General features: G+C 46.1%; 1 protein-coding gene across 1 annotated transcript in view; it reads left to right on the top strand.

Moving 5' to 3' along the window:
- LOC137370259 (uncharacterized) overlaps nt 1-25,758 on the top strand; it is a 323,712-nt gene that overhangs the window by 231,307 nt on the left and 66,647 nt on the right. Inside the window, exon 36 of the mRNA XM_068032638.1 lies at nt 10,881-11,021. Within this exon, the coding sequence (XP_067888739.1) occupies nt 10,881-11,021 (141 nt within the window). The remainder of the gene's footprint in view (nt 1-10,880; nt 11,022-25,758) is intronic.

The raw sequence follows: 25,758 nt of genomic DNA, 5'->3' as shown, positions 1-25,758 counted from the left end.
GCCCTTTAAAAATGGCTTACATTCCGGAGGCCTAGGGACCCAGTGCTGACCTCCAAGAACGCAATCTTTAAATGCGCTCACACGCACTCCCGTCCCAGTGGGCTTTAAAAATCTGACCCAATGTTTCAGGTCAATAACCTTTCATCAGAACTGTATCAATAATTTGGAATAAAAATAAAAAGTGCTGGAAATACTCAGCAGGTGTGGCAGCATCTGTGGAGAGAGAAGCAAAGTTAACGTTTCAGGTCTGTGACCTTTCATCAGAACCAATGATTTGGATGTGAGGACCAAATGTAATATTTCCAAGTTTGCTGCTGACACAAATCTAGGTGGGAGTGGGAGTTGTAAGGAGGATGCAAAGAAGCTTCAATGGGATTTAGACAGGCTGTGAGCAGAGAAGAACATGGCAGATGGAATATAATGTAGAAAAATGTGAAGTTATTCACTTTGGTAGGAAAAGCAGAAATGCAGAATATTTCTTAAATGGTGAGAGATTGGGAAGTATTGATGTCCAAAGGGACCTGGGTGTCCTTGTCCATGAGTCACTGAAAGTTAAGATGCAGGTGCAGCAAGCAATTAGGAAGACACGTGGTATGTTGGCCTTTATTGCAAGAGGATTTGAGTACAGGAATAAAGTTGTCTTGCTGCAATTGTGTAAAGCCTTGTGTGAGACCGCACCTGGAGTATTGTGTACAGTTTTGGTCTCCTTACCTAAGGAAGGATATACTTGGGTGCAACAAAGGTTCACCAGCCTAATTCCAGAGATGGTGGGATTATCCTATGAGAAGAGATTGAGGAGGCTGGGCCTGTATTCTCTCGAGTTCAGAGGAATGAGAGCAGATCTCATTGAAACATACAAAATTCTTAACTGGCTCGTGAAGGAAGGACGTTTCCCCTGGTTGGGGGGTTGAGAACGAGGACACAGTCTCAGAATAAGGGGCAGGCCATTTAGGACTGAGATGACGCCAAATGGCCTACTCCTACTCCTGTTTCCTAAGTTCCTTAGAAACATTGGGCTTGATTTTTGTCATGGAGGCGGGCAACCGGAGCCAGGTCTGATTTTGGGTCAAAAACCCACTTCCATTGGGAAACTGATTCGGATTCAGATTTTCAAATGGGTAAGCCCTTAATTGATAAGGAGATGGGTTTCCTATCCACTTAGAGCCAGAGGGGCTGGGAATGGAAGTGGGTCAGATGAACTGTGGGACTCATGTAGACACCCCATGACCGCCATCAATAAGGCTGCTGGTTGTCTTGAGGAAGAGATCTGTGGTTTGTGCCAAGGTCTTCCACTGCACCAGAGGGAATTGAGATGTGGCCTGGGAGGACCCTCGTTTCATGTATGCCAACATGGATCTAATGCTGGAGACCATGAAGGAGAGGAGGGAGGTCCTCTTCCCGGAGGCTGGCAAGAGCAGGGGCACCTTGTCATGCAGCAGGGGCACTTCTCTGTTCAGTGTTACTCCCCCTGCCTCCTCTCATTACTTCCTACTCCTCCCCCAGTGAGCTGTCTTCTTCCAGGACCTCACTGTCCTCTTGGTCCATGCCTCATGCAGAATGCAGCATACCACCACAATGACAGAGACCATTGCAGGAGGGTATTGGAGAGCACCACCCGACCAATCCAAGTAGCAGAATCACGTCTTCAGAAACCTGATGGCCTGCTCAATGATTGGCCTGCTGAGCAGGTGGCATTGGTTGTATCGCCTCTGTGCCTCTGTCCAGGGCTTCTGTAGAGATGTCAGTAGCCATCTCTTCAAGGGATTTTCTTTGTCCCCTTGGATCCATCCATGGACTTTAGGGGATGGAGTGAAGATCCAAGGCAGCCTGGACTGGTGGAGGATGAAGGAGTCGTGGCAGTTGCCAGGAAAGTGAGCACACACATAGAGGAAGCTCTTGTTGTGGTCGCAGACCAGTTGGATGTTGAGGGAGTGGAAGCACTTCCTGTTGATGGATCTCACTGGCCGGTTACTGGATGCCTTGATGGCCTGCACCTGACGGAATCCAGCAATGGAGGCTGAACCCAATGCCCTCTGTGCTTACGCAGGCCCATCTGTGTCAAAGTGAATGTAGATGCCCTTGTGAATATGGCATCCAAGACCTGTCTGATGGCATGATGAGCTATCACCTGAAGATGCCACCTAGATCCGCAGGTGATCCCTGGAATGACCCAGTTGCATAGAAGTTCAAGGTGATGATAACCTTGATGGCTGCAGGTAAGGGACTGCCATGGGGGCTGCAAGGCCTCAGGTCATTGTGGATAACAGCACAAATGTCCAAGACCCTCTGCCTGGATAGCCACAGCTAATACAGCTTTGGCACTCTGCCATTAGCTAGTCAGAGAGCTGACTCTTGGGCAGTAGACCTGATGTCCTTGGTAGCACTTTCTTCCCCTTGTAACTCCCCGGTCGGCTCATCTGGCCTCCAGCTGTCTAGAAGGTTGCATCTGCTGAAGCTCATCATGATTGCTCTGTCCAATGTCAGAGTAGCCTGTTCCCATCTGAACTCCCTCAGCTGGGCTATGTGCATTCACCAGGCCTTCCCCTGCCAACCCCAGCTGCCCAAATGATGCCAGCAGGTTCACATCCCTCTCCAGTTCCAACCTCTCATCACTGAGAAAAGCAAGTCTTATAGCTCCAGCAATGGCTATTCTGGTGGTACATTTGGAACAGGTGAGCTTCATTATGGACCTCTGCATAATGTTAATCAGCCCTTCCCGTAGTCGTCTTCGCCCTCCGCACTGTTGATGTCTTCAACGCCCTGCCGTGCTACAGACTTGAAAAGCCTGTTTTTTTTTATTTATACAGGGGATGTGGGCGTTGCTGGCGAGGCCAGCATTTATGCCCATCCCTACTTGCCCTTGAGAAGGAGGTGGTGAGCTGCAGTCCATTTGTGGTAGGTACACCCACTGTACTGTTAGGAAGGGAGTTCCAGGATTTTGACCCAGCGACAGTGAAGGAATGGCAATATAGTTCCAAGTCAGGAGGCTGTATGGTTTGGAGGGGAACTTGCAGGTGGTGGTGTTCCCATGCAACTGCTGCCCTTGTCCATCTAATTGGTAGAGGTCGCAGGTTTGGAAGGTGCTATCTAAGGAGCCTTGGTACATTGCTGCAGTGCATCTTGTAAATGGTATACACTGCTGCCACTGTGCGTCAGTCTGGAGGGAGTGAATGTTTGTGGATGGGGTACCAATCAAGCGGGCTGCTTTGTCCTGGATGGTGCCAAGCTTTTGAGAGTTGCTAGAGCTGCACCCATCCATGCAAGTGGAGAGTATTCCATCACACTCCTGACTTGTGCCTTGTAGATGGTGGACAGGCATGGGGGAGACAGAAAGTGAGTTACTCACTGCAGGATTCCTAGCCTCTAACCTGTGGTATTTATATGGCTACTCCAGTTCAGTTTCTGATCAATGGTAACCACTAGAATGTTAATAGTGGGGGATTCAGTGATTGTGATGCCATTGAATGTCAAGGGGAGATGGTAAGATTCTCTCTTATTTGAGACGGTCATTGCCTGGCACTTGTGTAATGTGAATGTTACTTGCCACTTATCAGCCCAAGCCTGGATATTGTCCAGGTCTTGTTGCAATTCTACATGGACTGCTTCAGTATCTGAGGAGTTGTGAATTGTGCTGAACACTGTGCAATCATCAGCGAACATCCCCACTTCTGACCTTATGATTGATGGAAGGTCATTGATGAAGAAGCTGAAGATGGTTAAGCCGAGGACACTACCCTGAGGAACTCCTGCAGTGATGTCTTGAAGGTGAGATGGTTGACCTCCAACAATGACAACCATTTTCCTTTGCGCTAGGTATGACTACAACCAGCGGAGAATTTTCCCCCTGATTCCCATTGACTCCAGTTTTGATGGGGCTCCTTGATGCCATACTCAGTCAAATGCTGCCTTGATGTCAAGGGCAGTCACTCTCACCTCACCTCTTGAGTTCAGCTCTTTTGTCCATGTTTGAAGCAAGGCTTTAATGAGGTCAGGAACTGAGTGGCCCTGGCGGAACCCAAACTGAGTGTCACTGAGCTGGTTATTGCTAAGCAAGTGGGGCTTGATAGCACTGTCGACGACACCTTCCATCACTTTTCTGATGATCGAGAGAAGACTGATGGGGTGGTAATTGGCTGGGTTGGACTTGTCCTGCTTTTTGTGTACAGGACATATCTGGGCCATTTTCCACATTGCCGGGTAGATGCCAGTGTTGTAGCTGTACTGGAACAGCTTGGCTAGGGGCACGGCAAGTTCTGGAGTACAGGTCTTCAGTACTATTGCCGGAATATTGTCAGGGCCCATAGCCTTTGCAGTATCCAGTGCCTTCAGTCGTTTCTTGATATCACGCGGGGTGAATCAAATTGGCTGAAGTCTGGCATCTGTGATGCTGGGGACTTCAGGAGGAGGCCAAGATGGATCATCAACTCGGCACTTCTGGCTGAAGATTGTTGCAAATGCTTCAGCCTTATCTTTCGCACTGATGTGCTGGGCCTGCTGCTCTTGCCCTCACAACTGTCACAAATAGCAGTCTAGGTTCAACTGCTCATCACCAGAAAGCTTTTCACTTCCACTTTTTCTCACTGCTCTCACTTGCATGAGAGCATCTTCTTATCCTTCTCCAAACTTGCTGCTTCTCCCTTTTACATGCTCGCTAAATAAAAAAAGCCTCACTCATTTAGTTATTACGAAGACAGATGAGAGAAACAGGAGCGTTTTTCCTTAAAAAAAAATTAGTAGGCGATCTAATAGGGATGTTCAAAATTATGAGGGTTTTGATATGTAAATAAACGGGGCATAAATTTAAGATCAGCACCAGAAAAACAAAGGGAGAGGCTAGCAGAAGTCATGTTTTTATCCATTTAGAGAGCTGTTAGGACATTGAATTCCCTACCATAAACAGTGGAGGAAGCAAAATCCATCATAATTTTAGAAGGGAAATGCAGAAAAACAATTTTCAAAAGGGCAGAGGAATGGAGCTATTTGAGAGAGCTGGCATAGATGTAATTAGACAAAAGGCCTCCTTCTGTGCTATAAAATTCGAATGGCTATAAAATCATGTCCAATACGCCCAACTCCGATATGTGCTCTCTGCAGGTGAGGCTCCCTGCCAGAAGCACAGTCAGCAATTTACTGTTTAAGCCTTTTTACTAACCTGGTGGGCCAGAAGAAATATTTCACAAAACTAGTTAGAAACCCTTATAAAGTATTCTTTAAAGTGAAAGTTATGCCTTCTACCCTGCCTAACAATCCGTAACAGGTTTTGTATATGAGAGGTTTTATGGTTGAGTGCAGATTGGCATGAAGACCAGAAATCAGTGGGAAAGTCTATCTGATGTCCCATCTCAACATTAAAATATGAAAACGAACTTCCCCCATTGTGTATAACGCCTGCTAGAAATGCACATTATATACATTGTTAGCAGAAATCAAGTGCACACAATGGGTGGAATTTAATGGGCCCACTTGAGATGGGCTAGGAGTGAGGGGGCGGGGGGCGGGGGCCCTAGAATTGTGGCAAGGGGCAGAGGGCCCTTCACCTTCCTTTTGCACCATGGTTAAGTCAGGGGCGGAAAAGGCCGAAGATGGCCTTCCTGCCTAGAGGCCAATTGAGGCCCTTTAGTGGCCGGTTAATAGCCACTTAAGGGCTTCTTGCCGCCACTACTGGAGACCTTTGCCACACTGGGAGGTCACCCAGTAAAACAAGATGGTCTCCCTGCATGCTTAGGGTGGGGGGACCTCCTCCGTGGACAATCTGTAGCCCACTGAGGGCCCGCAGTGACAAAGGCCGCAGCTCCAGTAAGCCCCCTGCCCTCTTCGCCCATCTTTCTTCCAACCCCTTCCCCTCCGGCCATCGCTGGGGCCTGCTGAACTGGCCCCAGCAAACAGGCCTCACTTACCTCTGGTCTGGGGCTCCAGGGATGAGTCTGCTCCCAGGCCTCCTGTAATACCAGCAGTGGCCACCAGGATACTGCACTGCCAGTCCTCTGATCTTTAAAGGGACGGGGATCCTGGCAGCAACCACTTAAGTGCCTGAGAGCCATTGAATCACACCAAGTTGGTGGGGGGTGCTCCAGAAGGCCGCGGCAGGGCTCCCCCCGCCTTTTCACCTCAATGCCGGGAGCACCATGGCACGATTAAAACCAGCCCAATTAGTGCAGCAGACTTGAAAATCAGCACCACAGACTTTTACAGAGTATAGTTCCATAGATGCCAGCAGCTTCCACATCATTCAAGTGACCATTCTTCATATCTGAGCCTAGATGATGAATACTGGCAGCCTTTTCAACCTGGAGGGCATCACAGTGAAGGTTGATATTGTCCTCATCCTACAGCACATGTGTACTCCAGCAAATCACACTGGATGGCAAAGGGGAGCAGAACTTTGGCTGAATTTGTTTTTTGATCTTCCCTTAGCGCAAGTTAGCTGAAGTCAATTGCAACACCTGCACTGGCTGAGAATAATAACAGCAGTGATCAGAAATTGAAATCGTATTATTCATCTACATAGCATAACTAATAACACCAACAATTTGCGTCTATATAGTCATTTAATGTAGAAATAAATCCCAAGATATTTGACAAAAATACAAGGCAAACAGATGCTGAGCCAGTGACAGCAACCGCACTGGTGCTGTAGTTGTAAAGGGGAATAATACCTGCCTTCAGAGGAATGGACAGGCTACTTCAAGTGGTCATTTTTTGCCCTTTGGCTACTCCAGGGAAAATATAAGCATTATTGTCATCAGCATACTATATTGTTCCTTGTTGATGACTAGTGATGGCCTTTATAGATCAGCAGGCAGAAAAACACATTGTTGAGGCTTTAAATGGTGGCACTGAAATGAAAGCACAAATGAAGCACTGAGGGTGGCAAAGGCACAAAATGTACTCTGGGTGGGGAACTTCAATGTCCATCACTCAGAATGGCTCAGTAACACCACTACTGACCAAGCTGGCCAAATCCGAAAGGACATAGCTGCTAGACTGGGTCTGCAGCAGGTGGTGAGGGAGCCAACAAGAGGGAAAACCATACTTGACCTTGTCCTCACCCATCTACCTGTTGCAGATGCATCTGCCGATGACAGTATTGGTAGGAGTGACCACCACACAGTCCTTGTGGAGACAAAGTTCCATCTTAACATTGAGGATACCCACCATCGTGTTGTGTGGCACTACCACTGTGCTAAATGGAATAGATTTCAAACAGATCCAGCAACTCACAACTGGGCATCCATGAAGCACTGTGGGCCATTGTATTCAACCACAATCTGTAACCTCATGGCCCAGCATATCCCTCAGATCTTAAATTAGCATTAAGGCGGGGGGATCAACCATGGTTCAATGAAGAGTGCAGGAGGGCATGCCAGCAGCAGTACCAGGCATACCTCAAAATGAGGTGTCAACCTGGTGAAACCACAACCCAGGACTATTTGCATGCAATAGGTAGGGCTAAGCGTTCAGATCTAAGCTCTGCAGTCCTGCCACATCCAGCCATGAATGGTGGTGGACAATTAAACAACTATCAGGAGACAAAGGCTCCACAAATATCCCCATCCTCAATGATGGGGGTGCCCAGCACATCAGTGTAAAAGACAAGGCTGAAGCATTTGCAGCCATCTTCAGCCAGAAGTGCCAAGTGGATGATCTATCTTGGCCTCCTGCTTAGGTCCCCAGCATCACAGATGCCAGTCTTCAGCCAATTCAATTCACTTCACGTGAGATCAAGAAACCAAGAAGGCACTGGATATTGCAAAGGCTATGGGCCCTGACAACATTCCAGCAATAGTACTTGTTACGACCAGGTGAGAAAGATGTCTAGGGGTCTTTTAATGTCTTCACCTGGTCTTATTGCAGCAGCGTTTAATTTTTAAACACACTGTGTTTTGAGTACCCTCTTGGTGAATCCGTGTTCACCACTTTCCAATTATAAGGCAAATAAATGAGCGCAACCAGATTTTCTCAGGTTTAAAGAAGAAAAGTGAAATTTATTATACTTAAACTCTAATTCGGTTATCGCCTATGGATACAGGCCGCGCCCCACTCTAGCATGCATACGCGATATGCAGATGCAAGTAGAGACAGAAAAGAGCAGAAGAAAAAATAAAGTAGAGAGATTTCAGGCAATATTCGAAGACTTTCTTGTTACTGTGCTTCAAGCTCACTGTAGCCCTTTTGTAGGTAGTTCTTGCTTTTTGTTGGGGCCCAGTATTCTTAAACCTTGTTCACTGTAGGAGACTTTTCTCTCTTGGGGTTCATATGTCTTCAATGGGTCCTTAGTTCCATGAGAAAGTGATGGGAGCAGCCAGGAGAGAGGTCTTTTCCAGTCCAGGAGCAAACAGCTTTCTGAGTTTTAAAACTCTGTGGCAAGTTCAAATTCAAAAACTCCAACAGCCAGTTAGTCATGTGACTAAACTGGGCTGACCACGTCTGTTTGTGTATTCGGCCATTTTAGCAGTTAACCTGGAATGCTAGCTTTTCCACCTTCAATGCCTGGTAATCAAAAGTCGATTATAGATTAAATTGGAGCAGTGAGTGGCCCCTTTTGTCCTTTCCAAGTACTGTCTGTTACTATGCAAATGTCTTTCCAGTAGGGTCTGGTGTTTGTTTTTTCAAAACAAGTTCTTTCTTTACACCAATAACAGTTTAAAAATCAATGCTCATGTGGTGAAATTAATGTGTCTCATTCTTGGCAGGTGGGAGCCTGCATGACATCCTGAAGACTTGTGCTCCAATACTGGCCATGCCCCTAGCCAAGCTGTTCCAGTACAGCTACAACACTAACATCTCCCTAACAATGTGGAAAATTGCCCAGGTATGTCCTGTCCACAAAAAGCAGGACAAATCCAACCCGGCCAGTTACCACCTTATCAGTCTGCTGTCGATCATTAGCAAAGTGATGGAAGCAGTTGTTGACAGCGCTATCATCACCACTTACTCAGCAATAACCTGCTCACTGACGCTCAGTTTGGGTTCCGCCAGGGCCACTCAGCTCCTGACCTCATTACAACCTTGGTTCAAACATGGACAAAAGAGCTGAACTCAAGAGGTGAGGTGAGAGTGACTGCCCTTGACATCAAGGCAGCATTTGACCGAGTATGGCTTCAAGGAGCCCTAGCAAAACTGGAGTCAATGGGAATCAGGGGCAAAACTCACCACTGGTTGGAGTCATACCTAGCGCAAAGGAAGATGGTTGTGATTGTTGGCGGTCAATCATTTCAGTCCCAGGACATCACTGCAGGAGTTCCTCAGGGTAGTGTCCTAGGCCCAACCATCTTCAGGTGCTCCACCAATGACCTTCCCTCCATCATAAGGAGGGAGGCAGTGTCACTGGACGAGTAACCTAGGCCCAGGCTAATGCACTGGGAACATGGATTTGAATCCCACCACAGCAGATGGTGAAATTTGAATTCAATTAATAAATTTGGAATTAAAAGCTAGTCTAATGGTGACCATGAAACCATTGTTGATTGTTGTAAAAACTCATCTGGTTCACTAAAGTCCTTGAGGGAAGGAAATCTGCTGTCCTTACCTGGTCTTTCCTACATGTGATTCCAGACCCACAGCAATGTGGTTGACTCTTAAATGTCCTCTGAAATGGCCTAGCTAGCCATTCATTTCAAGGGCAATTAGGGATGGGCGATGCCAACATCCCACAAATGAATGGAAAAAATAAGGTCAGAAGTGGGGATGTTCGCTGATGATTGCACAATGTTCAGCACCATTCGTAACTCCTCATATAGTGAAGCAGCCAGTGTAGAAATGTAGCAAGACCTGGACAATATCCAGGCTTGGGCTGCAATAGGTGGCAAGTAACATTTGCACCACACAAGTGCCAGGCAATGACCGTCTCCAAAAAATCCGAATCCAACCATTTCCTTGATGTTCAATTGCATTACCATCACTGAATCCCCCACTATCAACATCTTGGGGGTTACCATTGGCCAGTAACTGAACTGAAGTTGCCATATAAATACCATGGCTACAAAAGCAGGTCAGAGGCTAGGAATCCTGCAGCGAGTAACTCACCTCCTGACTCTCCAGCCTGCCCACCATCTACAAGTCAGGAGTTTGATGGAATACTCTGTATTTGCCTGGATGAGCACAGCTCCAACAGCACTCAAGAAACTCGACAACATCCAGGACAAAGCAACCCGCTTGATCAGCTCCCCATCCACCACCTTCAACATTCACTCCCTCCACCACCAATGTACAGTGGCAGCAGTGTGTACCATCTGCAAGATCCACTGCAGCAACTCACTAAGGCTCCTTCAACAACACCTTCCAAACCCACAACCTCTACCATCTGGATGGGCAAGGGCAGCATATGTATGGGAACACCACCACCTGCAGGGTCCCCTCCAAGCCACACACCATGCTGACTTGGAACTATATCACCATTCCTTCACTGTCACTGGGTCAAAATCCTGGAACTTCCTTCCTAACAGCACTGTTGGTTTACCTACACCACATGGACCGTAGCATCTCAAGAAGGCGGCTCACCTTAACTACCTTCTCAAGGGCACTTAGGGATGGACAATGAATGCTGGCCTAGCTAGCAATGGCCACATCCCGTGAAAGAATAAAGAAAAATCAGCAGTGAAGCTTCCTGCTAGCTGGCCTGCACAAATCATCCCCAGGCACCAAGGGCAGGAAAAGTATTCTAACTTACGATAACTTATGTTTCTGTATGCACTGGTTTCTACACTAGAACCTTTGTTGCAATATTACTATGTAGAATTTGCAGGGGATGTGGTTTTATAATGCAAAGTGATGTCATTCAGAATACTTTTTGTTCAAACCTAGATTTTAGATTTTCTGCCAGTCACAGGATTAACGTATCAAGAACTGCAAATGCACTAACTTTGTTTTCTTCTTTTCAGGTTCTTGGTTTTGCAAATCTAACTTCAATGGATCCTTACTCTATTTTAAATAGAACTGCTGAGAGCTATGTTGCACCATCCAGCCGTATTCTGAGATTCGGCATGGCTACTACTATTTGGCTGACAGTTGGTCTCGTTCAGGTGGGAATGTTCTTTAAACTGTAATTTTGTTCATATAGCCAGTTACCCTGCACATTTGGATAAATATGAACTGATGAGAGAGAGTCAGTATAGATTTGTAAAGGGTAGGTCATGTCTAATGAACCTAATTGATTTTTTTTTTGAGGAGGTAATTAACGTTGTATATAAGGGAGTGTCTATGGATGTTCTTAATGGATTTCCAAAAGGCATATGCTAAAGTTCCACACAAGAGACTGTTCAGGGAAATGAGAACACATGGAATTGGAGCAAATGTAACCCCACTATTTAAGAAGGGAGCGAGAGAGAAAATGGAGAACTACAGACCTGTTAGTTTGACGCCAGTAGTAGTAAAAATGTTAGAATCTATTATAAAGGATGAGATAACTGGACACTTGGAAAATAATGATATAATTGGGCGGAGTCAACATGGATTTGTGAAAGGGAAATCATGTTTGACAAACCTGTTGAGTATTTTGAGGATGTTATTAGTAGCATAGATAAAGGAGAACCAGTGGATGTGGTGTATTTAGATTTTCCGAAGGCTTTTGATAGGGTCCCACACAGGAGGTTAACAAACAAAATTAGAGCACGTGGGATTGGGGATAATATACTGATGTGGATTGAGAATTGATCAACAGACAGAAAGCAGAGAAGGAATAAATGGGTCATTCCCAGGATGGCAGGCTGTTACCAGTGGGGTACCGCATGGACCAGTGCTTGAGCCACAGCTGTTTATAATCTATATAAATGATTTGGATATGGGGACCATTTGTAATATTTCCAGATTTGCGGATGGCACAAAACTAGGTGGGAATGTAAGTTGCAAGGAGGCTTCAAGGGAATTTGGACAGGCTAAGTGAACGAGCAAGAACATGACAGATGAAATATAATGTGAATGAGTGTGAAGTTATCCACTTTGGTAGAAAAAACAGAAAGGCAGAGTATTTCTTAAACAGTGAGAGGTTGGGAAGTGTGGATGTCCAAAGAGACTTGTTCATGAGTCACTAAAAGTTAATATGCAGGTGCAGCAAGCAATTAAGAAGTATGTTGCCCTTCATTGCAAGGGGATTTGAGTACAGGAATAAAGATGTATTGCTTCAATTGCATAAAGCCTTGGTGAGACCCCACCTGGAGTATTGTGTACAGTTTTGGTCTCCTTATCTAAGGAAGGATTTACTTGCCTTAGAGGAAGTGCAATGGAGGTTCGCCTGGGTTGGCAGGATTGTCTTATGAGGAGAGCTTGAGGAAACTGGGCCTGTATTCTCTAGAATTTCGAAGAATGAGAGGTGATCTCATTGAAACTTATAAAATTCTTACAGGGCATGACAGGGTAAATCTGGATAGGATGTTTCCTCTGGCTGGTGAGTCCAGAGCAAGGGGACACGGTCTCAGAATAAGAGGAGGCCATTTAAGACTGAGATGAGGAGGCATTTCTTCACTCAGATTGTAGTGAATCTGTGGAATTCTCCACCCCACAGGGCTGTAAAAGCTCAATCATTGAGCATGTTCAAGACAGAAATCAAAATATTTCTTAACAGTAACGACATCAAGGGATATGGGGATAGTGGGGAAAAGTGATGCAGAGGTAGATGATCAACCATGATCTGTTTGAATAGGAGCAGGATCGACAGCCCAAATGGCCTACTCTTGCTCCTATTTCCTATGAACCTATTGATATGGGTAGGGAATTAGTTAGAAGACACGAGACAGAGAGTAGGGATAATGCGTCTGTACTCAAATTGCCAGGATATGACTAGTTATGCCTCCCAGGGATCTGTACTGAGGCCTCAGTTTTTCACTATTGTCATGCAGGCCCCCACCTGCCAAGAATGAGGCACATATATTTCGCCACATGGATATTCAATTTTAAAATGTTTACTGGGAAGAAAAGAAGGCCTATTACAAGGGGTTGCCAAGCCGCTGGCTGGAAAGACTTTTTTTTTCCATACCAGCAGACAGTGTTGGAACAAAGAAACCAGTCCCTGCCCCAATACACTGAAGAGATCTGGTCAAACCAGTCGGTCACATGACCACCTGCTGGCCAACTAGGGGAGTTTTAAATTGGAGAAACAGTGTTATGAAGACAGAAAGCTATTTGTTCCTGGACTAAAAAGTACTCTCGTGGTTGGCTTGCTGCAGCCTCTCCTGTCTGCTCTCATCTCGCTCTCACCAGCTTCGGAATCCATTGAAGACATATGAAACCCGAGAGAGAAAAGTCTCCAACAGTGAACAAGGTTTAAGAAGAATATTGGGCCCCAACGAAAAGCAAGATCTACCTATAAGCAAGGACTACAGCGAGCTCGAAGCACAGTAACAAAAACCCCTCTTCACAGATTGCCTCAAACCTCTCCAATATTTTTCTTCTGCTCTTTTCTGCCTCTATTTGCATGTGGGTATCACGTATGTATGCTAGTGTGGGGCGCGGCTTGTATCCATAGGTGTCAACCGAATTAGAGTTTAAGTTTAAGTTTTTAATGAATTTCACTTTTCTTCTTTAAACCTAAGAAAGCCTGTTTGTGCTCATTTCTTTGCCTTATAATTGGAAAGTGGTGAACAAGGATTCACCAAGTGGGAGCTCAAAACACAGTGTGTTTAAAAGCAAAACCCTGTCACAGTAAGTCCAGGTGAAGGTTGAGAAAGACCCCTCGACACCTTTCTCACCTGATCGTAACACTACATTTATAAATGAATTCAATGAAGCAATAGAGAGCCTTATATCCAAGCATGCTGATAACACCAAGTTTGGTGGCACAGTAAATGGGAGCAGATAGTAGAAAAGGGACATTGATAAATTTAGTGAATTGGTAAAACAGTGTTAGATGAAGTTCAGTGTGGAGTCGTGTGAAGTTATCTACTTTGGACCCAATAATGATAGATCAGAGTATTTTCTAAATGGGGAAAAGCTAGAAGCTGCAGAGGAGCCAAGGGATTTAGGATTCCAAGCACTGAAACCACTAAAAGGTAGTGGGCAGGTGCAGTTTTTAAAAAAAAAGTTAATGGAATATTGGCTTTCATCTCAAGGGACTGAAATACAAAGGAGTGGAAGTTATGTTGCAGTCATATAAAGCTCTAGACTATGGTAGCATAGCAGTTATGTTACTGGATTAATAGTCTAGGGCCTGGACTACTTCTTCTTTGGCCTCCTTGTCTCGAGAGACAATCGGTAAGCGCCTGGAGGTGGTCAGTGGTTTGTGGAGCAGCACCTGGAGTGGCTATAAAGGCCAATTCTAGAGTGACAGACTCTTCCACAGGCGCTGCAGATAAAATTGGTTGTCAGGGCTGTTACACAGTTGGCTCTCTCCTTGCACTTCTGTCTTTTTTCCTGCCAACTGCTAAGTTTATTCGACTCGCCACTCTTTAGCCCCACCTTTATGACTGCCCGCCAGCTCTGGCGATCACTGGCAATTGACTCCCACGACTTGTGGTCAATGTCACAGGACTTCATGTCACGTTTGCAGGCGCCTTTAAAGCGGAGACATGGACGGCCGGTGGGTCTGATACCAGTGATGAACTCGCTGTACAATGCGTCCTTGGGGATCCTGCCATCTTCCATGCGGCTCACATGGCCAAGCCATCTCAAGCGCTGCTGGCTCAGTAGGGTGTATATGCTGGGGATGGTGGCCGCCTCGAGGACTTCTGCGTTTGAGATACGGTCCTGCCACCTGATGCCAAGGATTCTCCGGAGGCAGCGAAGATGGAATGAGTTGAGACATCGCTCTTGGCTAACATACGTTGTTCAGGCCTCGCTGCCATAGAGCAAGGTACTGAGGACACAGGCCTGAAACACTCAGACTTTTGTGTTCCATGTCAGTGCGTCATTTTCCCACACCCTCTTGGCCAGTCTGGACATAGCAGCGGATGCCTTTCCCATGCGCATGTTGATTTCTGCATCGAGAGACAGGTTACTGGTGATAGTTGAGCCTAGGTAGGTGAACGATTGACCCACTTCCAGAGCATGGTCGCTGATATTGATGGATGGAGCATTTCTGATGTCCTGTCCCATGATGTTCATTTTCTTGAGTCTAATGGTTAGGCCAAATTCGTTGCAGGCAGCCGCAATCCTGTCGATGAGTCTCTGCAGACACTCTTCTGTGTGGGATGTTAATACAGCATCGTCAGCAAAGAGGAGTTCCCTGATGAGGACTTTCTGTACTTTGGTCTTCGCGCTAAGACAGACAAGGTTGAACAACCTGCTATCTGATCTTATGTGGAGGAAAATTCCTTCTTCTGAAGACTTGAACGCATGTGAGAGCAGCAGTGAGAAGAAGATCCCAAACAGTGCAGGTGCGAGAAGACAGCCCTGTTTTACGCCACTCAGGATAGGAAAGGAGTCTGATGAGGCACCGCTATCTGAATTGTGCCTTTCATATTGTCATGGAATGAGGTGATGATACTTAGTAACTTTGGTGGACATCGGATCTTTGCTAGTAGTCTGAAGAGATCATGTCTGCTGACAAGGTCAAAGGCTTTGGTGAGATCTATGAAAGCAACGTAGAGGGGCATCTGTTGTTCGCGGCATTTCTCCTGTAGCTGGCGAAGGGAGAACAACATGTCAATGGTGGATCTCTGCTCGAAAGCCGCACTGTGCCTCAGGGTAGAGATGCTCAGCCAGCTTCTGGAGTCTGTTTAAAACGACTTGAGCGAAGACTTTCCCCACTATGCTGAGCAGGGAGATTCCACAGTAGTCGTTGCAGTCACCGCGGTCACCCTTGTTCTTATAGAGGGTGATGATATTGGCATCGTGCATGTCCTGTAGTACTGCTGCCTCATCCCAGCACAGTCAAAGCAGTTCATGGAGTGCTGACAGTACAGCAGGCTTGGCACTCTTGATTATTTCAGGGGTAATGCTGTCCTTTCCAGGGGCTTTTCCACTGGCTAGAGAATCAATGGCATCACTGAGTTCCAATTTTGTTGGCTGTACATCCAGCTCATCCATGATTGGCAAAGACTGGGCTGCATTGAGGGCAGTATCAGTGACAACATTTTCCCTGGAGTACAGTTCTAGGTGGTGCTCCACCCAGTGGTCCATTTGCTTGCGTTGGTCAATAATCGTTTCCCCTGATTTAGACTTGAGGGGGGCAATCTTCTTGATGGTTGGCTGAAAAGCTCTCTTAATGCCATCATACATTCCTCTGATGTTTCCAATGTCGAAGGCCAGCTGAATACGACTGCATAGGTGTTGTCAGTAGTCATTTGCACAGTGCTTCTGGCTACTTTAAGTGCTATGGATGTTAACTCGCTGGGGGCTTTCATGTAGTTCAACACTGCAGAGCGCTTAGCGGCTATGACAGGTTCCAGCTCTTCAAAGTGAGATTGAAACCAGTCTGCATTCTGCTTCTCACGTTTGCCAAAGGTGGTCATTGCTGAGTCATAATGGCACATCTCTGATGTGGGCCCACTTCGTCTCTGCATCCCCTGCAGGAGTGTTTTGAAGGGTGTTTTCAAGTGAATTTAGAAACTTATGTAACAGCTGTGGATAAGAAATTCTGTTTGTGTTGATGTGCGGGCTAATGACTCAGAAACATGAGTTCAAAATCCCATAATGGCAGTTGGGGAATTTAAATTCAGTTAATTAAATAAATCTGGAATAAAATGCTAGTTTCAGTAATGGTGACCAGATTGTTGTCAAAACCCATGTGATTCACTAAAGTCCTTTAGGGAAGAAAATCTGCTGTCCTACCTAGTCTGGCCTACATGTGACTCCAGACACACAGCAATGTGGTTGACTCTTACCTGCCCTCTGAAATGGCAAGCCACTGCCAGCAACCCCCACATCCCGTGAATGAGGTCGCACACTTGTTCTGCTCCAGAGGAGTCAGATGTCAGGGATTTGCGCAGAACAGAGAGTTCATCCTTTCCAATGGGTAACAAGTGGTCACCTCCATAATCGGACCTGTCAAACCCCACCATGATGCAGTGTATGACCGATGTCACAGCTTCCATTACAGCTCAGACTGCTGCCATAGAAGCTCAGACTGTTACCATCATGACTTCAGCTTCAGGCTGCACCATCTCGGGATGGGCTACAGCAGCCATTTGCAGTCTCCTCAATTGAAGATCAACAGACTTCTACCTCATAAATTCCAGCCACTGGGGAAACACCTTGTAGGAATGCTAGGGACTGAATTTTCAGGACCCTTTGGAGGGGAGTGGGGGTCGTGGAGGTTGGTGGGGAAATGGAGGTAGGTGGGGATGAAATTACTACAGAATCACAGAATTGTTGCAGCGCAGAAGCAGGTCATTCGGCCTATCATGTCCGCACCAGCTCTCTGAAAGAGCAACTCCCTCAGTTCCATTCCCCTGCCTTCCCCCCGTAATCTTGCACATTTGTTCTTTTCGTATAACTGTCTTCAACTGAACCTACCTCCACCACGTTCTCAGGCAATGCATTTCAGACTTTAACCACTGACTGTGTGAAAAAGATTTTCCTCATGTCACTTTTGCTTCTCTTACCAAATACTTTAAATCTGTGCCCTCTTGTTCTCGATCCTTTCACCAGCACCAGCCAGTGTGACAGTTTTCTGATGCCATTCCTGGTACTGACGAGTTTCACCAGAACAGGGGAAGGGCAGCTCAAGATCCCGCCCGGTCCATTAAACAACTACAATTAAGGTTGTTAAAGAGCTCGTTAAGAGGCACATTCTGATTTTGATAGGGGCGCACGGGCTTCACGCTCTGCTTGAGGCAGACCAGGTGAGTGGAGCCGGACACACAGCGGAGAGCCAGTCATGGCTGCCCCAGGGAATTAGGTGGGCCTCATGAAAGGATGAACAGCACAGAGAGGGACTTGGCCATTGGCACATAGATGCCATCGGGTCAGTGCAGGTTGCGGGGAATGTGGTCGGTGAGCACTTGAGCAGTGCAAGGGTCATTATCCTGCTGGCATCATTGGGCCTTAAGAAGAAGGGGCAGGCTGCGAAACATAATTGGGAGGCAGCAACTGGCAATGGGGGCACACTCTTTGATTATGGGTCCAGTGGACACGAAGAGCAACACCCTCCACAGGAAGGGCAGAGTCCCGGGCATTAGGAGGGCAGAGGTGTGTCTGCTGGAGGGTGAATACCCAGAGGTCTGTCATGAATGTTGAGGGTTGCACTCACCTTGCCAGAATGTAGCAGGTCATTAAACCTCTTCCGACATTGGATCCAACTTTTGCATACCACACTCCTTCTGCTGACTGTGTCAGCCATCTCCATCCAGGCCTGCTTCGTCTAGGTGGCTGGCCTCTTCCTCCCACCATCTAAGAAGAGGGCCTCCCTCCTATCTTTTACGGCCTCAAAAAGGACCTCCAGATCTGCATCAGCAAATCAAGGGACTGTCCAGCCCAGGGTTCCAGTCCTCTGGCTCTTCTGAGATATTCTATAATTCTATGCTTCTATGATCTTACAAACTCAAGTTATAGCACTATAACAGTAGCCAAAGTCTGTTTAAATTGGGCTACCCCCGCGGCTGCTAATTGGCCACCAAATCCGTCTCCAAGCCAATTAAGAAGGCACCTTCATGAAAATCAGAGCCAATGACTCCCCTGGGAGTGGGTTTGGAACCCATTAATGGTCCCAAATTCTGTTTCCTGACCCAGGAAGGAAAATCCTGCCCTAGGTTAGACACTATGGGAATGCTTAAGGGTTATTAATTTAATGTTGTATACATAATTCGCTTGATAAATTTGGATTTGAATTTGCATTCGCTTTTGGTTATTACTTGTGTGATCAACTGAGGGAGGTACCAATAAGTGTTGTCAGGAAGAAGATGCTGTGATGGTTATTGAAACAGGAAAAGTAGTGAGACAGTTGGTCAATGGAACTCACTGCAATCGCCCTTGAATCACATTATCATATAGAGCCCTGGCTGAAAGGGGCTGTCTAAGTTGTGGTTTCCCTTCCTGCTCCTCTTCACCCTCCTCCACTTCCCTTTCCTCATACTCCTCCTCCTCACCTTGTCATCTGATAGGTGGTGACAAAGGCTGTGCCATCATAATGGGAGGTTATGCAGCATGCAACAAACCACCACCAGTCTGGGTACTGGCTCAGCTGAGTACTGCAGTAGTCTTTGACAGAGGTCCAGGCAGTGGAAGTGTTGTTTGGGGATACAAATGGTCTATTCTACAATGTTCTTGGTAGCTCATTGCTCACTTGCTATGCAGGTGTGCATGTGTTCCTGACTGGAGTCGTCAGCTATGACAAGACTGCGTAACTCTTGCCATCCAGTTGCCAGCCTTTAACTTACAGTGCTGTTTGGAATACAGGTGGCACAGAGGACTGCTGCAGAATGAATAAAACATGACTGCTGCCAGGATAGTGGGCATTTACTGAGAGAATCTCTTTCTGTTGATGAATATTGCAGAAGTGACATGAGGAGCACGTAAGGCAATGTGCATCCAGTCATTGGCACCCTGCAATGCATGCATACTCTGTGCTCTCTACTGCTCCTTGACTCTAACAAGTGGATTGAGATGTAGGTGTTTTGCATGGTTTTAGAGAGCCTTAGTGACTTCACTTGTAAAGCAATGCACTGCAAATTGTGAGGTTTTTTTTATTTATTCATTTCATGGGATGTTGGAGTCCCTGGTCAGACCAGCATTTATTGCCCATCCCTCATTGCCCATGAGAAGGTGGTGGTGATACTGGTGAGGGTGATGGTTCCTCAGAGGAGTGCCGTCAGAGCTAAGTTTGTGGCACCACAAGTGGCTCAGCTGCACAGGAGGGGAGGAAGAGTAGTGGAGAGCAGTAGTGATAGGGGACTCGTTAGGGGAACAGACAGGCGTGACTGCGGCAGTAAACGTGACTGCAGGATGGTGTGTTGCCTCCCTGGTGCCAGGGTCAAGGATGTCATGGAAAGGCTGCAGGACATTCTCCTGGGGGAGGGTGAACAGCCAGAGGTTGTGGTCCACATTAGTACCAATGACATAGTTAAGAAGGGATGAGGTCCTGAAAGCAGATTTTAGGGAGCTAGGAAGGAGATTAAAAAGCAGGACCTCAAAAGTAGTAATCTTAGGATTACTCCCAGTCCCACGTGCAAGTGAGCATAGGAATAGGAGAACTGAGCGATTGAACACATGGCTGTAGAATTGGTGTAGGAGGGAGGGCATCAGATTTCTGAGACATTGGGACCAGTTCTGGGGCAGGTGGGACCTGTACAAGATATACAGGTTGCATTTTAGTACGAGTGAGACGCATATTCCCACAGGGATATTTGTTAGTGCGGTTGGGGAGGGTTTAATCTAAATTGTCAGAGGGATGGGAACCTGAGAGGCAGCTCAGATTGGACAGAAGCAAAACTGGTAACTTGTCTGCGGTGTGGGAACCAGGAGCAAGTATTAGAGAGGAATACCAAAGTGCACAGAATACTGGGGGAGATAGATAGCACAAGGGTAGGGAATAGTACATTATTAGGTGGGGTCAGAGTAAGGGAGAAAGTAGTAAAGTCTGAATCAGGGGTAACGTGCATATATATGAATGCACAGAGTGTGGTTAATAAGACTGGTGAGGTATAGGCACAGATTGCCATGTGGAAACATGATGTTGTGGCTATAACAGAGACCTGGCTCAAAGAAGGGTAGGACTGTCAAAGAAGGGTAGGACTGTCAAAGAAGGGTAGGACTGGATGTTAAATATTCCTGGATACAAGATGTCAGGAAATGGAAAAAAGGGGGAGGGGTGGTGGTATTGATTAAGGAGAGCATTGCATTGCTGAAGAGAAAGGATGTCCAGAAGGGTCTAGGACAGAATCAATTTTGTTAGAGCTAAGGAACAAAAAGGTGCAGTTACATTGTTTGGTGTTGTCTATAGGCCACCAGCTAGTGGGAAGGATGTGGAGGAACAAATTTGCAAGGTAATTACAAAGAGGTGCAAAAATTATAGGGTAGTTATAGTGGGGGACTTTAATTATCCAAACATAGACTAGGATAATAATAATGTAAATGGCAGGAAGGGGCAAGAGTTCTAGAGTATGTTCAGGAAAATGTTCTACAACATTATGTTGCGAAACCAACGAGAAAGGAGGCACTGCTAGACCAGGTTCTTGGGAATGAGGTGGGCCAAGTGGATCAAGTTCAGTAGAAGAGCATTTAAGGGACAGTGATCATTATATCATAAGGTTTAGGCTGACTATGGAAAAGGACAAAGAGCAATCCAGGGTAAGAATAATTAACTGGGGAAAGGCCAACTTCAGTGGGGTAAGAATGGAGCTGGGACGAATAAATTGGAGTCAAAAGCTGGCAGGAAAACCAGTAGATCAACAATGGGCTACCTTCAAAGAAGAGATAGTTCGGGCACAGTCAAGGTATGTTCCCTCGAAGGGGAAAAGTAGAGCAAACAAATCCAGAGCTCCCTGGATGACAAAAGAGGTAGAGATTAAGATAAAGAAGAAAAAGTGTGCTTAACACAGATGCCAGGTAGAAAATACTATTGAGAACCAGGCTGAATATAGAAGTCCAGAGGGGAAGTGAAAAAGCACATAAGAGAATCAAAGAGAGAGCATGAAAAGAGACTGGCAGCTAGCATCAAAGGAAGTCCCAACGTTTTTTGTAGGCATATAAATTGTAAAAGGGTGGTAAAAGGAGGAGTGGGGCCAATTAGGGACCAGAAAGGGGATTTACACATGGAGGCAGAGGGCATAGCTGAGGTATTAAATTAATACTTTGCATCTGGCTTTACCAAGGAAGAAGATGCAACCCAGGTAATGTTGAAAGAGGAGGTAAGTCAGACACTAGAGGGGTTTAACATTGATAGAGAGGAAGTATTAGATAGGCTGTCTGTATTTAAAGTGGATAAAACACCAGGGCCAGATGAGATGCATCCAAGGATACTGAGGGAAGTGAGGGTGGAAATTGCAGACGCACTGGACATAATTTTTCAGTCTTCCTTAGACTCGGGGGTGGTGCCAGAGGACTGGAGAATTGCAAATGTTACACCCTTGTTCAATAAAGGGTGTAAAGATAAGCCCAGCAATTGCAGGCCAATTGGTTTAACTTCAGTGGTGGGAAAACTTCTAGAAAAAATAATTCGGGACAAAATCAATAGTCATGTGGACAAATGAGAGTTAATTAAGGAAAGCCAGCATGGATTTCTTAAGGGAAAATCATGTTTAACTAACTTGCTGGAGTTTTTTGAGGAGGTAACAAAGAGCGTTGATGAGGGAAATGTTGTTGATGTGGTGTACATGGACTTTCAAAAGGCATTTGATACAGTGCCACACAACAGACTTGTGCACTGTGAGGAGGATAGTGTAGAACTTAAAAAGGACATAGACAAGTTGGTGGAATGGGCAAACGGGTGGCAGATGAAGTTCAATGCAGAGAAATGTGAAGTGATTCATTTTGGTAGGAAAAACATAGAGTTACATTATAAAATAAAGGATACAATTTTAAAGGGGGTGCAAGAGCAGAGGGACCTTGGTGCATAAGCCATTGAAGGTGGCAGGACAAGTTGAGAGAGCAGTGAATAAAGCATACAGTATCCTGGGCTTTATGTTGAACTTGTGTAAGACACTAGTTCGGCCTCAGCTGGAGTATTGCATCCAATTCTGGGTGCCACACTTGAGGAAAGACGTGAGGGCATTGGAGAGAGTACAGAAAAGATTCACGAGAATGATTTCAGGGATGGTGAATTTCAGTTCTGAAGACAGATTGGAGAAGTTAGGACTGTTTTCCTTGGAACAGAGAATGCTGAGAGGTTATTTGATAGAGGTATTCAAAATCATGAGGGGTCTGGACAGAGTAGATAGAGAGAAACTGTTCCCACTCGTGAAAGGATCGAGAAAGAGAGGGCACAGATTTAAAGTATTTGGTAAGAGAAGCAAAAGTGACATGAGGAAAAACTTTTTCACACAGCGAATGGTTAAGGTCTGGAATGCGCTGCCTGAGAACGTGGTGGAGGTAGGTTGCATTGAAACATTCAAAAGGGAGTTAGGCAGTTTTCTTAAAGGGAAGAATGTGCAGGGTTATGGGGAGAAGGCAAGGGAATGAAACTGAGGGAATTGCTCTTTCAGAGAGCAGTGCACATATGATGGGCTGAATGCCCTCCTTCTACGCTGTAGCAATCCTGTGAATTCTGTGATTCCGTGAGCTGCCTTCTTGAACCGCTGCAGTCATGTGGGGTAGGTATACCCACAGTGCTATTAGGAAGGGAGTTCCATGATTTTGACCCAGCGACAATGAAGGAACGGTGATATATTTCCAAGTCAGGATGGTGTGTGGCTTGGAGGGGAACTTGCAGGTGATGGTGTTCCCACACAGCTGTTGCCCTTGTCCTTTTATGTGGTAGAGGTCGCATGTTTGGAAGGAGACCTGGTTCATTGTTGCAGTGCATCTTGTAGATGGTACGCACTGCTGCCACTGTGCGTCGGTGGTGGAGGGAGTGAATGTTTGTGCCAGTCAAGTGGGTTGCTTTATTCTGGATGGTGCCGAGCTTCTTGAGTGTTGTTGGAGCTGCACCCATCCAGGTAAGTGGAGAGTATTCCATCACACTCCTGACTTGTGCCTTATAGATGGTGGACAGGAGGTGAGTTACTCGCCACAGGATTCGTAGCCTCTAACCTGCTCTTGTAGCCAAGGTATTTATATGGCTTCTCCAGTTCAGTTTCTGATCAATGGTAACCCCCAGGATCTTAATAGTGGGGGATTCAACGATTGTAATGCCGTTGAATGTCATTGAGAGATAGTTAGATTCTCTCTTGTTGGAGATGGTCATTGCCTGGCGCAATTGTGTGGTGCAAATGTTACTTGCCACTTATCAGCCCAAGCCTGGATATTGTCCAGGTCTTGCTGCATTACTACACAGACTGCTTCAGTATCTGAGGAGTCGCAAATGGTGCCAAACATTGTGCAATCGTCAGTGAACATCCCACTTCTGACGTTATGATTGAAGGAAGGTCATTGATGAAGCAGCTGAGGATGGTTGGGCCTAGGACACTACCCTGAAGAACTCCTGCAGTATTGTCCTGGAGCTGAGATGATTGACCTTCAACAACTACAACCATCTTCCTTTGGGTTAGGTATGACTCCAACCAGCGGAGAGTTTTGCTAGGGCCCCATATGCCATACTCAGTTAAATGCTGCCTTGATGTCAAGAGCAGTCACTCTCACCTCACCTCTTGAGTTCAGCTCTTTTGTCCATGTTTGAACCAAGGCTGTAATGAGGTCAGGAGCTGAGTGGCCCTGGCGGAACTCAAACTGAGCATCACTGAGCGGGTTATTACTAAGCAAGTGCCCACTTGATAGCAATGTCAATGACACCTTCCATCACTTTACTGATGATCGAGAGAAGATTGATGGGACAGTAATTGGCTGGGTTGGATTTGTCCTGCTTTTTGTGGACAGGACATACCTGGGCAATTTTCCACATTGCCGGGTAGATGCCAGTGTTGTAGCTGTACTGGAACAGCTTGGCCAGGGGTGCGGCAAGTTCTGGAGCATAGGTCTTCACTACTATTGCCAGAATGTTGTCAGGGCCCATAGCTTTTGCAGTATCCAGTGCCTTCAGATGTTTATTGATATCACATGGAGAGAATCGAATTGGCTGAAGACTGGCATCTGTGATGCTGGGACTTCAGGTGGAGGCCAAGATGGATCATCCACTCGGCACTTCTGGCTGATGATTGTTGCAAATGCATCAGCCTTATCTTTTGCACTGATGTGCTGGGCTCTCCCATCATTGAGGATGGGGATATTTGTGGAGCCTCCTCCTCCAGTTAGTTGTTTAATTGTCCACCACCATTCGCGACTAGATGTGGTAGGATTGCAGAGCTTAGATCTGATCCATTTGTTGTTACTTATATCTTCTGTTGCAACCTGAAAAGAGAAATAGGCATAAAAATTTACAGTAATGGTGACTTTGCCCTGGTTTTGAGGCGATAGGTATGGCTATAACAGCTGACATATCTCACTAACTATCTCCTTGGTGAAGCAAAGGCACCACTTACACTGCTCCTCACTGAAGTTGAGGTAAGAGAATTGCTCCCTGAAGATCCTGCTCCTCATCATCCTTCTCTGTCTTCTGGCAGCATGTTTTGCTCTGTGCTGTCTCCCTTCATTATCCCAGTCTTATTCAATTCCGAGAGCCCTATCAGGTCACCATGTCTGGAGCGACCTTCCTTATGCAGTATATGAGCCATAGGACTGCAAGAGCTGCCAAACCATTCCCTGTAGATTAATGAAAGCTTGATCAACACTAGAAATACTCCAAAAGTACTTGCTAATTGACCAGCAGCCAGAAGAAATCATTCAGCAAATAATCTCTAAGTGCTGCCTGAACCTTTTAAGTCATGCTGACTGGGTCCCTCAAGCCATTAAGTGCCATATTCTGTTGAGTGAGGAATGCACAGGGTATGTTTGACTGAAGTTCCAAAATGGCAGCAGGGACTTCAAATCAGTGTTCCACACTGGCTCACATCATGATATTGCCTATTCTGCATGCTGCCAGGTCAAAAGGCACCTTCACACACAAATTATTTTCTAAACATAGGAACATAATGAATAGGAGTAGGAGTAGGCCATTTGGCCCCGCGAGCCTGCTCTGCCATTCAATAAAATCATACCTGATCTGGTTGTGGCCTTAACTCCACTTTCCTGTCTGCCCCCCATAACTTCTTACTCCCTGCCTAGCTCAGCCTTGAATATATTCAATGACCCAGCCTTCACTGCTGTCTGGGGTAGAGAATTCCAAAGATTAATGAGCCTCAGAGAGAAGAAATTTCTCCTTATCTCTGTCTTAAATGGGAGACCCCTTATTTTGAAACT

This window comes from Heterodontus francisci, chromosome 5, assembly GCF_036365525.1.
Source record: "Heterodontus francisci isolate sHetFra1 chromosome 5, sHetFra1.hap1, whole genome shotgun sequence".
Lineage (NCBI taxonomy): Eukaryota > Metazoa > Chordata > Chondrichthyes > Heterodontiformes > Heterodontidae > Heterodontus > Heterodontus francisci.
This window is presented reverse-complemented; position numbering and strand designations above follow the sequence as displayed.